The 13,273-nt window shown below is 37.8% G+C and overlaps 1 protein-coding gene across 1 annotated transcript; it reads left to right on the plus strand.

The window, feature by feature from the left end:
* The first annotated feature begins 1,799 nt into the window (after positions 1–1,799).
* Positions 1,800–8,114, plus strand: LOC108672990. The gene is made up of 7 exons (XM_018160756.2): positions 1,800–2,045; positions 2,869–2,960; positions 4,952–5,101; positions 5,461–5,550; positions 6,213–6,351; positions 6,849–6,950; positions 7,207–8,114. Exons 1-7 carry the CDS (start codon positions 1,975–1,977, stop codon positions 8,081–8,083), a joined length of 1,521 nt encoding a protein of 506 aa, XP_018016245.1. The 5' UTR covers positions 1,800–1,974; the 3' UTR covers positions 8,084–8,114.
* The last annotated feature ends 5,159 nt before the right edge of the window (positions 8,115–13,273 follow it).

A 13,273-nucleotide genomic window follows, 5' to 3' on the forward strand; every position in this document is an offset into this window, starting at 1 on the left:
GTCCTTAAGACTGCATCATCCCGCTCAGCTGCATTGGTCGCTTATGGAATTTCTTAACTATTACTAGGTCCAATAACTCCCCTCATAAATAAGATCCAAGTCTGAAATTTGGAATGCCATCCTGGCTAATTATTTTAAATACGTAGACATTAAGATAAATTATGTAAACTTTTTATTTCAACTGTTATCAGGGAGGATGAAATTTTGCACCCCGGTGTTCGTAAAGTGTGTGACTTTTCCAGCATTTTCTCGATATACATCAGTTTAACTATTTTTTCTTCATTCATCGATACCCCAAACATTTCCAAATTATTAATCTAGTATTAGATATAAGCACTTGAAGCCAAAAGGTAGGTGAAACTTTGGTAGATTAAAGCACGACCAGAGCTTTGGTTGTCATGCTCTCCTGCATTCTCTTCAAGGTAAACATGCACTCTTCTTTCCCTGCCCACTGGTCTGGTTAATAAATTAATCATTGAATTAAATGAGCTGGAATATAGCATTTTAAATTCTATATGTACATGATCTGTACAGTAATTAGAACATTCATGTAAATGTGTAAATTTTTATCAGAAGTTCATCAAATATGGTTAAGACTTGCATTTAAATTGATATTTTATTTCTTTAGACATTTTTTAAAGTCTAAAAATTAGCGTGTAACAACACATTGCACATTGCTTGATAATCTGTAATATTAATATCAAACTGAATATTAATATCAGCCCGCTAAATTATTATCATACTGAATTACTGATTTAAATTATTATTACTGTGATTATAAAAATTATGATTTATATGATAATAAAAGGCAAAAATAAATACTTAATTTTAAAGCAAATAACAGGAGCGAAAACCATAATGATGCGAAGTACCGTGGTACGGATTACCATTGTAAAAAAAATTTGCAGCTATATTTGCGCAACTGCTACATTAGCATTACATGGGACTGCACGTTCAAATAAAGTTTCTATCCTAAATTGTTGAAGTCAAAACATGCCCAGTAGTTTCTGAGGGAACCGCAAGCACATAAATCTCTCTCTTGGCGCTGTCAAGTGCCCCTTCATAGCAGTGCCTTCTCTCCTTCCCGGACCGTGGGTGGCCAGCAGTCGGCCAGAGCAGGTTAGCTCCGGCCACCTGCTGGCAATTCACCGGCCACCTAAAGCCACCCCTTGCCTAAAACAATATCCTTGAGGCCTGGGGTGTGTTAGCCACAAATATGTTGCTGAAGTGATAACGAGACCAAGGGCTGGTGACGGCCGAACTTACACGCGAGTGCAGATTTTACAAAGATCTGCTGGTCCCAGGGAACTCCGACTTCAGGGAACTCAATGTTCAAATTATAAATTAGTTAAAATTTATGATTATAATATAATAATTATATATTATAATATAGTATTTATATAATATAATATAATATAATAATTATGCCAAATTATAAATTAGTTTACATTAGTCAACAAATGTATGTCTCGACGTAACTAAAAAGTCCCTGCACAATTATTAGTGCAGTTCATACCTCACTATTCTCGCACACCCTCAGCCACGTCACTACCCTGCAAGATGCTGCTGCCAAAATTTACCCTCAGTTCGCCGAGCTTGGAGTTGGAGCGTCCATGAACGGCCTTCTTAATAATTAAGATGAATCTCGTCTCGTCTCATTATGTCTCGTTTCAAATCTGTCTGTCTTGTCCTGGTTCATAAATAACCGGGACATAAGTTTTAAAGTCCGGGACAGAAGTCTTGTCTCGGTTCATACGTTTATTCCGGGACAAATTTTACCCTGTCCCGTTATTTTTTTCCTGGAATTTTCTTGTCTCATTTCGTCTGTCCAGGTTCATTTCAAGAAAATTATTTCGAGACGCAGGAGTCTACTAGGATAACACTGTCTTTAGTGTCTTAATTATAGTATTAAATTGGAAAATACATTATAAATTTTTGTCTGTAGAGTGTAGAATTATTCACACACCAAACATAATGGATCACAAGTATGATGATTGCAGCAGTGACGATGAAGTTGACTACTGCTTTAGCCATCACTACAGTAGGTAAGATCTTAAATATACATTTGGAAATAATCTAGGTATATATATGAATTATAATACACTAAGATACAGTAAGTCAGTAGCTAACTTACTAATGTAGATTGATGCATTGTGGCTCAATGGAAGATTCTGAAATATTTACTCTTTTAATCCTCTTAGGCCTATATAAATAAACAACTTTATATGAAGCAAGTCCAGCATTTATGTCATGTGTAAATTAATTAATTTTTTGTTTTCTTCATTTCAAGTTTGTTTTTTCATACTTGATTGCAATATTCGTACTTGATTGCATATTATACAAGTTGTATTGTTAAGGTCATTGCTTATTTACCTACTTTTACTGCCAAGCCATGTTCAAATTGTGTCAATTTTGTTGTTAAATGGCTGAAATTATTAAATATTGAAGTGATCCCTAATAGTTTTTTTCTTGTACATTTACCAGTAATATGGGACCTCTCTGCAGCCTGCGCTCTATATTAAATGATTTAAATTCTTCTTTGTCAGTTATTGGAGCTTGGAGCTATCAGCTATAGCTATGTATAGAAACTAATGAATAATTCATAACACCTATACTATTTTATTCAGCTATACATTATTAATATTGCATAGCATAGCATGATAGCAATATTCTCATATTCCATCCAGCTCTTTGTGCTCATCAGAGAACATTGAGAAGCCAGCCACTGTGCATGGTATTTATTTTAGTTTGGTAGGCTGTTTTATTTATCAACACTTATCAAATGCTTGACTTGTTATTATTTCTTAACCATGTCCTTCATGAATAATTTAAGGTAAAAGTGTAAAAATTGCTTTTCTTTGCTTGCAGTGCCAGTGACAGTGAGGATGATCACCAAAATAATGAAATTCTACAAATGGTCCTTCAGCAACATGAAGAAAGAAAGAAGAAAGTCTCCAAATGTAAGCTATGGTTTGAAGAGTACTTACCCACTTCTATTCAGAATTTTCTCAGATTTGCCAAAGCAATATGATTGGGCAATTATAAGTTTATGACTTGCCTATATAACTTTTAGTTATATAATTTATAACTCTTTGATGAGAGTTACAAATTGACTGATAATTGAAAGGTATATGGTAAATGTCCTCTAGAACCTTAATGTCAATTCCTAAGTATTGAATAATACATCTATCTTCTATGCAATTCAAATATGAAATACCTATGTTGACTTTTGAGTGCTAAATTTTATATATAATTATACATTAACACGTTGGCCGCGATTGCTGATTTGGCCCGATTGCCGTACGGGCGATAGGTTCAAACTTGTATATCTTCAGTTATACCCGACAGACAGCAAGGAGAAAAGTTGTGTGCAGCAATGCAGGGGTATGTTCTGTCATTGTGTCACATAAAATTGGTGACCATATTTGGTGCACATCACTCAGGGTTGAAATTAGTCATTATTCCTGGCGATGTGTACCAAGTGAAGCCATGCCTGTTGTGGCTTATATTGGCACATGTCACCTAGCGTAATCATTTCGAATACTGTGGGCGATGCATCTATGGCTCATATTGCCAAAAAACGCCTAAATTTATCACTTTTGTTACTGTGAGTGATGCACACAAGTAATCTACATTAGTTTCGAGTCATAATTGCACACATTATGACTCAAAAATAATGTGTGCATAATTGCACACATTATGATTATCTCTTAGGTTTTTGTGAATGATGTATATTGCACATGGAAATTACTATGGAAAGAGATTGGTGTCCAGATTTTCATAATCCTGAATAAAATTGAGGGTATTTACATTGTTAGTTCAGTTATATTTGCCTTAAATAGGTCATTCATCGTATATATTGTCTTCAGCTTCTGTTACAAACAGCCACTCAGAGAGAGTAAAATCAGGATGCATGTAGATGTCAAATTATCAAGTGGGAAAGCGAACAGCACACTTTGATTGAACCAACTAGAACTAAAACCAGGATGCACTGCCATGAATGCTACAACATACTCTCAGCAAATGAGGCAAGTGCCGTAGCAAAGGTGAAACTCAAAGGATAAAAAAATACATTGGTGACTGTGAAGGAAAGTCATACATGTGCGATAATTGTTTTTCAATCAGGTATGAAATATAATGATGTTGGCAACACCCAATTTTGTAGTTTCAGATCAATAAGAAAATATTTTATTTTATTTTCATGCAAAGATAGATATATATATTGCTTTCATCAATTGACACAAATTTCGTAATTTTTTCTGTTACTTGCATTTGAAAATAAAACTATTTCTCTAAGCAGTAGTTGACTTCAAAGCATTCCCTAACATGCCTATTGAATTGTATCATTGAAATTTTAAATTTGAATGAGTAATAAGATTTTATAAAAATATGTACTTTTCATAGGAATGTACCACATGTGTACACATCGCGATTAAGTACAGCATGTACATACATGGTGCACATCGCGGCCAACGTGTTAACATATACACAATACTTGGACATTACATGTTTGCACTGGTTTAGCTTTTTTGTTTTCAATACTTTTCTAGGTATGCTTTTTCTAGCTCCAACCTAACTTCCTGATTGTGGTTGTTATTTATGATAAAAATCCTTGAACCTAAGTGGTGATGTGTTCAAAAATATTGAAATCTTTTATCCAAAGTTTTTCTCTCAATCTTAAATTGAATTAATGACCAAATCCTCCCTGAATATTCAATATAATAAATTTTTCTTTTTTTAGTGCATTTTCTCATTTATGGAAAAAATGCCCTATTGTGCTCGCCATGTCCATCCGTGACTTCAAGTTTTCATTGACAAGAAAATGCACTATCTGTTACTCACTGCAGTGAGTACTGAGTTATATTTTTTTAGTATTGAGTCATGCCATTTTATCATGCAATTTTTGACGCAGTTAAAATTATTGGAATAATTTTTGTTTGATCCTCCCCAGGTGGTTCAAAGGAGTTCCAGTCTGACCCATTTGAAGAAGAGATGGCATGTGAACTAAACAATGCAATGATTGCCATGAGTTCATTTGGCGCCTCAAACTCCAGAGATCATGGACATGAGTCTTCCTCAGGCATCTCTGCTCAAAAAAATGGTGTGGGAGCAGGGAAAATGTGCCTCTTTTATTGCTAATAAAAACTTATAAGTGAAAATTTGGTCTAGAAAAATCTGAATTTCTCCAAATTAAGGTTTCTACTTTAAAAATGTTTCTTCAAACTTTTTCTTCAACACAAATAGTCATGGTTTTGAAAATCTATGTATGTATACTTCAGTTTATCAAACTTTTTTCATGTGCTGCTTATTTCATGTGTTTTGATATAATATTTCTTGAAATAATAATTATTCTCTCTTTAATTATGTAAATAGGTTATATATATAACAGTGCTTTTCACATGCATGGATGAATTATTTCTTGAATTTTTAATCATTTTTCCGATTTAATTCTATGAACAGGTGAGAGCAGCAGTCATACCACAAGTGGACAGCCAGCAGAACAATATGATACTGTTTACTTTGACTCAGATGATGATGAGAACAATGCTGGTAAATAAATATATTAATATGCGATAATAATGAATTATAAACATAGTTTCATAATTTCATGACACTTTCAGTGTTGTTAGCATTGCATTTCTTCAAACTCCTCTCCTCAACTTGATATCATCTGAGCTGTAGTAATATGAATTCATATCGAGGACTTTGGCTGCTAACATTTTTTACTTTTCAAATGACAAGCTAGTGATTTTTAACCTTTGTCAGATTCTACTACGTTATAATTGTCATGATTGTAGGTACAGTTGTACCTATGTAGTCTGACAAAGAATACAAAAAATAATTGGGCAACCTAGCTCTCTAGACTTTCTGATCTTGGCTTTACTTCAATAATTTTTGCTGTCACCAACCATGAAAACAAATCAAGTAGAGATCCACTTTTTGTGGTCCAATACCCATAATCATTTTGGAAATGAGAAAGCAATGCTATCATTATTCAGAAATAGGCCAGTAATGTTACCATCAATGTAAAAATTTTATCACATTTTAATTATTTGTAATTTTAGCAATTAAATTAAAATATTGAGATTTCTGAAACTCACGAGTCTTTTTCATTAATCATATTCACATTAGTGTTTAGAAAATATGTCAACTTCTCTGCCTGTTTTCATGTCTCGAATTTCTATCTTCTTTGTTTTTGATATCTGTCACAGACGTGCAGCAGCGCCGCAAGACTGTCTCTGATGCTGACTTGCTTTATGATCCCACCCTCGATGACCAAGACCAACTGTGGATGGACCAACACCGACGGAGTTGTTTTTCTGCCAAAACCAAGACAAAGCGTGGAGTGCAGTGAGAGCTAATTTTCTGTTGTTGTTTTTTATTATATTTTTATCTATATGTTACAATCATAGTTATAATCATAATAAAACTTATTTATGCTAATTATAGTACCTACCGTGAATCTAATGATTCTAATGCTAGTTGAAGGATCGCTTCAACAGCCCCTATATATACTGCCTCAGGTTTAAAACAGTGAGACTTAGACAAATATTTAAAAGATAATAATGTAAGAGATATACCTCATATGATAATTTCATATTATGAATAACCTTTCTAAGAAGCTAGAAGCTACAGTTTGGTTCCAGAAAGACGATATTTGATTTTTATTTCCAAGCTAATCCTCACGACCAAAAATACTGAACAATTTTTTGCATTAAAATTTCATTTTCTATTTCATTCATGCTTGAAATTTGATTGTATGTGCTGATGAGTAATCATTTTCATTTCCAATTTTTTAGTTTGTTGACGATGACCATGTGCAGAAAATTAATAAAAGTTTATTGCAGGCCACCAGGAAAAATGAATAAGGAAGAATCGGCTCTGCCAGAGTCCGATGCTGTGCTGAATTGTCCTGGCTGCCTCACCATGCTCTGCACCGACTGTCAGAGGTTCTGAACTCTGACATATGGCAATAGACCCGTCTTTCATTCATATGCCTTAAATTTTATTCCCCAACTAGTAATAAATTAAACTTCGTTACCTTAGTGTTTTTTATCGTTGAAATGAATGTGGGTTTCTTACTGTGTTCTCATTATTATTCCGGGTTCATTCCAGGAAATATTTTGTATTGTGACAATGAGCATCCATACACTGATCTTACCACAGGCAAATGTCGATGATCGTAGGTACCGTACCTTTCCACAGGCACACGACCTTCAGCAACCAGTACCGCGCCATGTTTGTTTTCAACTGCCGGGTTGACTGCTCACAAAGGCTCAAGTTCCCCACCAAGATCACCAAAAGCGAACAGAAGAAGAATAAGAAAAAGGAGCGGCAACTGAGAAAAATGATGAAACGCCAAAGCGTCCAAGCTTTTGAGGAGGTAACAGCCAGTGATGATCTACCACGTCCGGTTCAAAGAGAAGAATACTTGAATTTGAAAGATGATGCATCGAGTAAAGAAGTTCAAGATTGTAATGATGCGGGCAAAAGTAGTGAGAATGAAATAATTGATAATAAAAGTGATGGGGAAATACCAATTGGCGATACCGGGAAATCTGATCAAGCAGAAACTGTCGGGAAGATAGATCAAATTTCGTCAATGGAGTTAGATGAAGATGTTCTGCAGATCAAGGATAGATGTCGTGAACAATCAACTGAACTTCAACGTGTTGGTAAGACGGAAAATTATTCGCCGAAAGTGAACAGTGGCGTCAAATACAATGGTGATGTGATAGCCTCGCCAGCTGATAGAACTTCTACCACAACGAAGTCGATCACAACAGAAATTAAGGTTTCTTCAGAGAAATTATCAACGAATCCTGACGCTGTTTGTGGCACACCAGGTATTCCAGGACCACAAAAAAGGAATTCGCTCAACTCGGTTGGACCTTCTAAAAAAGTTAGATTCGGTCACACAACTGAGAAAGAATCAACTCTTTGTTTCCCTTCTGCTGCTCTTCTCCAGTCGTCCACTGAAGAATTGTTCCACCCAGTCATGTGTCGACACTGCAATACTAAAGTTGCTGTGTTTGACAAAGATGAAATTTATCATTTCTTCAACGTGATTACTAGTTATTGAGAAGTAGGTTTAATAAAAGCTTGATATATTACGATTGGTTTTCATTAAAATTTCTTCTGCCGAGTACACTCGTAAAGTTTGTATTTTACTTAACATTGAATTTTAATTATTGTCAATATAATTCGAATCTATTGATAGATATATAAATTAAAACGGAGCTTAAAATGTATGTCTGAACGTCACGTTTCTGCTACTGAGCTGCTCCAGCTTTCTTTATCTTCTCTTTGGAATTATCTGTGCTGAAGTGAATAACCCTTACTGAGCTTGTGCGTAATTTTTAATAACGCATAAGTCTACGTTTGAACTGTCCACTTTTTTTTACTGGCGCGCAATAATCGATAGATACTAGATTTGCAAAAATATAGCAAAGCCGATGGAAAATGACTCCAAAATCGGCCCAAATGACTCCCTTATTTGTGGCAAAAATGTGAAATTTTTATGCTCAAATGGACGGCTTGATGCATTGTCACAGATGTCACTTGTAACAAGTTCGCGGTAAACCTATCATTTATAGAGTTAATCATTTGAGTTCAAATGATTAGTTTAACTAGTTAGTCTTCTATCGGGAGCGCAGCCGTGCACCACCAATTTGTGCACCAATAAGCCCTGAATCGAATGCCTTGGATCTCTCCGGACATCCACCAATCAGCCGTGAACCACTCGGCTTTGTCGTCCTCCGGCCTCTCATATAACCTGCCGTGCACCACCTGGCCGCTGATCGAATCAGACTTCCTGGGATCGTAGCCAATTTCCAAGAAGTGCTGCTTCTCTTGCTACCTGCTCTTCTAGTCGCGGCTAAATCACCAGTAGCAACTCAACTGAGAGACCTGGTTCATGTTGTTCAATGTTGTACTAATGACAGGTTTCAAAAGATTATGTTATTTCTAGGTTTTTTTGACCTCTTCAAATACATCATAATCAGTATTATGACTGATTATGAATTTTACATTCACCGCATCTGAGGTTAGGTTTCAGATAGCATAGTTCTGTTCCAAAATTTATCGTCCTTCAACAAGTGGCCGTTCGACCGAGAACTGGTTCGATCCACGGCCTGGATACGGACGGCTTGAAGTGTTGTGGGCAACGTTACGTAAGGCAGGAATCATGATGGTCCATTACATCCAGGGCAGTGGTGTTCTTCGCCAGGCGACCCCTTTTATCTTATGTTTAATATTATACCAGCTGGCCTAGCATTTTACCATAATAACAGGTTCGCTAATATTAGTTTGGCCGTCATAACCGAAAATGTTGCATCTGTTCTGGGAAAATTATATATGAATGCCTGTTTCATTGAAATTTCTAATTACTGATATTGGCAACTTGGCAAGTGTTTCTGTCCGAAGGCCCTGGACTGACTGTGTTAAGACGCTTGTACTAAGGAAGTGGAGGCTTTGAAAATATACAATAGCTATCGCCTGATAATTATGTTGATTTGTTTCGAAACTCGTCTCATGGACTAAGCAGTGAACTTTGTTTCCATTTAATTTGTTATTCTAGAGTAACTTTAAGAACTGAGATATAAATTTATAGGGTAACTTAAAAATGAGTTTGAAGTAACTAACGCAGTACATTCAATGCCGATGTTATTGCGACCGGCAAGGTGGCAGTGGTGTAGGTTTAGGTGGTGCTCTGTCATTTGTATTCTCTACGTTTATAAGCGTTAGTTGTCTGTTGGGATGACTTTCATAATGTAGTTCCTATACTCAGTATATATCTAGTTAACTCTCTTGCTCATATCAATTATTTCAGGTGAGAGGCTGAGAGCTTGAGATATCAATCATTTCTATGAAAGTTGAACTTGAAGCAACTTTTTCATAGCTCAAAGATTAAGCTTATCTAGTCCTACCGTCAAACGGGGTAAAAAGGGACAGGCGGGGTAAATCGGGACGCGCGTCATACATTTCGTAGAAATGTTGTAGCAGCTAAACTAATCAAAATATTGCAAAACTAAAAATAGTGGTGTAAACTTCAACATTTTTACTATCTATTATGCATAAAGCTAGTCAAGAAATCAAACATTTACTATCTCCAAAAAAATCTCTGAAAAAAAGTGTGATTTTGGAAAAGTACCTCTGCTAAGCTCTGGAGCAATAAAAAATATTTGCCCTATTAAAAAATTTTACTTACATTAAAGTTGCACCCTGGTGTCGGCTTGAAAATGTAATTGACGGAATTGTCCTATTCATTCCAAAAAAAAAAAATGGCAGCCATTTCTGCATGGCGGGCCCAGTCTGTAGAGTATGGCACAACATAGGTCAAGGACGCCGTTTTTNAATTGATTGCCCATGGTCTGGAAGGTGTTGCGACTTGCGTGGGCGCCGGAAGTTTACCATGCACACCACCAGTACGCCAGGGAAGAAAGTTGCCACTATGTTTGCTAGAAATACGAAAGTGCATCTCTGACCGATACCTGATGATAGCGCGTACTTGCACAATCAATGCGGAAGTTGCAAGATGATCGACATAGACACCCGCGCTTCACAATCAATGATCAACATAGACGCCCGCGCATTACGATCAATGCCCGACATGGATGCACGCATTTCACGATCAATGTGGCTGACGCTCACGCTTCGCGAATGATGTGGCATGATTGAAATAGATGCATGCATTTTACGATCAATGTGGCCGATGCCCAATAATCGATACTGAAGCTTGCGCTTCACGATCAATGAGGCATGATCGACACGGATGCATGCATTTTACGATCGATGTGGCCAATGCCCAATGATCGATTATGACGCTCGTGCTTCGCGAACGATGCGGCAAGATTGACATGGATGCAAGCATTCTGTGATCGATGTGGCCGATGTCCAATGGTAAATTCCGATGCTCACGATTCGCGAACGATGCGGCATGATTGACATGAATGCAAGCATTCTACGATCGATGTGTCCAATGCCCAATAATTGATTCCGACGCTCACGCTTCGCGAACGATGCGGCATGATTGACATGAATGCAAGCATTCTACGATCGATGTGTCCAATGCCCAATAACCGATTCCGACGCTCACGCTTCGCAAACGATGCGGCATGATTGACGTGGATGCACATATTTTATGATCGATGTGGCCGATGCCCCATGATCAATTCCGACGTTCACGATTCGCGATTGCTGCGGCATGACTGACATATATGCACGCATTTTACGATTGATGTGGCCGATGCCTCATGATCAATTCAGATATTCACGATTCGGGAATGGTGTGCATGATTGACATGAATGCAAGCATTCTACGATCAATGTAACCAATGCCCATTGCCCAATGATCGATTCTGACACCCAAGCTTCGCGAACTATGCGGCATGATCGACCCAGATGCACGCATTTTACGATCAATGTGGCTGAGTCTCGCTTCGCGATCGATGCGGCATGATTGACATGGGTGCACGCATTTTACGGTCGAAGTGGCCAATACCCCATAATCGATTACGACGTTCACGATTAGCGAACGATGCGGCTTGATTGACATGGATGCACGAATTTTACAATCAATGTGACCAATGCCCAATGATTGATTCCGATGCTCATGCTTCGCGAACGATGCAGCATGATTATGGCAGGGTGGCCCAGTGATTAAAGTTCTGAGTACCAGGATTGACGCGGGTTCTATCCCAGCTCTGTGCGCCAGTCTCTGGTCAGAATTGGCAAGGAGGTCGGGCGGTTAAGCACAGCAGAATTGTAGCAGTGAGTTGCGAGTTCGAGACCACAAGATGCTGTGAATGTTCTGCGATGTTAAGAATCGGCGACAGGCCTATCACTGAAAGAAAAAGGCCCCCCGTTTTGAAACACTTGAGTGTTTCAAAACCTCTCGAGCTTGACGCGCTTATATTTGTGCGGCTAGGGTCGCATGGTCAGTGCGCCGAACGCTGTCATAGGAGGAGGTTGTGTGGAGCCGCCGCTCATGAATGCCACGAATCTACACTGCTTACGGTAAATTGACCCAACTCAATTCGTTTAATTGTTTCAAATCACTGCTGTTCTTTTGTCAATAGTAATGTTAACGAGCGACATCTATACCATTCACTCACACTAGAAGTTGATAATAAAATCAAAGATTTATTCTGATAGTACCGCGCGCAAGACAAAACCAATACTGCAGCTCTATGTAGTTGCCGTCTCCGTAGCCGAGTGGACTAAGGCGCCTGCTCGCGAGCGTTTGGTTGCAGTCTTGGCAGAGGTTCGAATCTCGGCGGGCGACTCATAGTTTCTTCAACCACAGTTCGATAGAGGTGAGAGCAAAGAGTTTAGTTTCATGATGATTGTACATACCAATAAAATTGTGTAATAAATATGTGTATGAAATAATGAATATATGACTAATTTTGCTGTGAAGGAGAAAAGCGTTTAAATCAGATAAATACGGATGAATATAATTTTCATAATTTTGGTATTGAGGCAGCCATGGATTAAACTGCGATCGACCGGAGGAGCAAAATATATTAAAATAATTTTGTCAGGCGCTGGAAACTGGACAAGGATATTGCATAAATTCTGAAAATAAGGTTTCATTCTCCGTAGACTTCCCGTGTTCCACCGTTGAAACACCTAAGTGTTTCAAAATCGCAAATTTTGAAACACCTGAACGTTTTTGAAACACCCGGGTGTTTCGGTTTGGGCACGATCGCTCGGGGAGGATTTGAAACACCCAAGTGTTTCAAAACAGGGGGCTTTTTTCTCTCAGTGATGCACTGAGAGAAAAAGGCCCCCCGTTTTGAAACACTTGGGTGTTTCACGAACGGGTGTTTGAACGGGGTCTCAAACGGGTGTTTGAAATACTTGGGTGTTTCAAAACCTCTCGAGCTTGACGCGCATATACAGTATTTATGCGGCAAGCGTCGCGTGGTCAGTGCGCCCAATGCTGTCAGAGGAGGTGGTTGTGTGGAGCCGCCGCTCATGAATGCCACGAATCTATACTGCTTACGGTTAATTGGCCCAACTCAATTCGGTTAATTGTTTCAACTCACTGCTGTTCTTTTGGCAATAGTAATGTTAACGAGCGACGTCTATACCATTCAATCGCACAAGAAGTTGATCATAAAATCGAATATTTATTCTGGTAGTACCGCGCTGTTGCCGGGAGGCATCTACCGATATTTTTCACCCAACCATCTGCTCTCTATATATGAATTATTGTTGAATTAATGTGTACTTATTAATTATTGTTGAATGTATGTTTTCTTTTTGT

The sequence above is a fragment of the Hyalella azteca genome, unplaced genomic scaffold (genome assembly GCF_000764305.2).
Source record: "Hyalella azteca isolate HAZT.00-mixed unplaced genomic scaffold, Hazt_2.0.2 contig6780, whole genome shotgun sequence".
NCBI lineage: Eukaryota > Metazoa > Arthropoda > Malacostraca > Amphipoda > Hyalellidae > Hyalella > Hyalella azteca.

Excerpts from the sequence above, each read along its gene's own strand:
- LOC108672990 (XM_018160756.2), top strand. The coding sequence starts at position 1,975 with ATGGATCACAAGTATGATGATTGCAGCAGTGACGATGAAGTTGACTAC. Across the intron at positions 2,046-2,868 it reads TTTAGCCATCACTACAGTAG|TGCCAGTGACAGTGAGGATG; the intron begins GTAAGATCTTAA and ends CTTTGCTTGCAG. Across the intron at positions 6,951-7,206 it reads CTCTGCACCGACTGTCAGAG|GCACACGACCTTCAGCAACC; the intron begins GTTCTGAACTCT and ends ACCTTTCCACAG.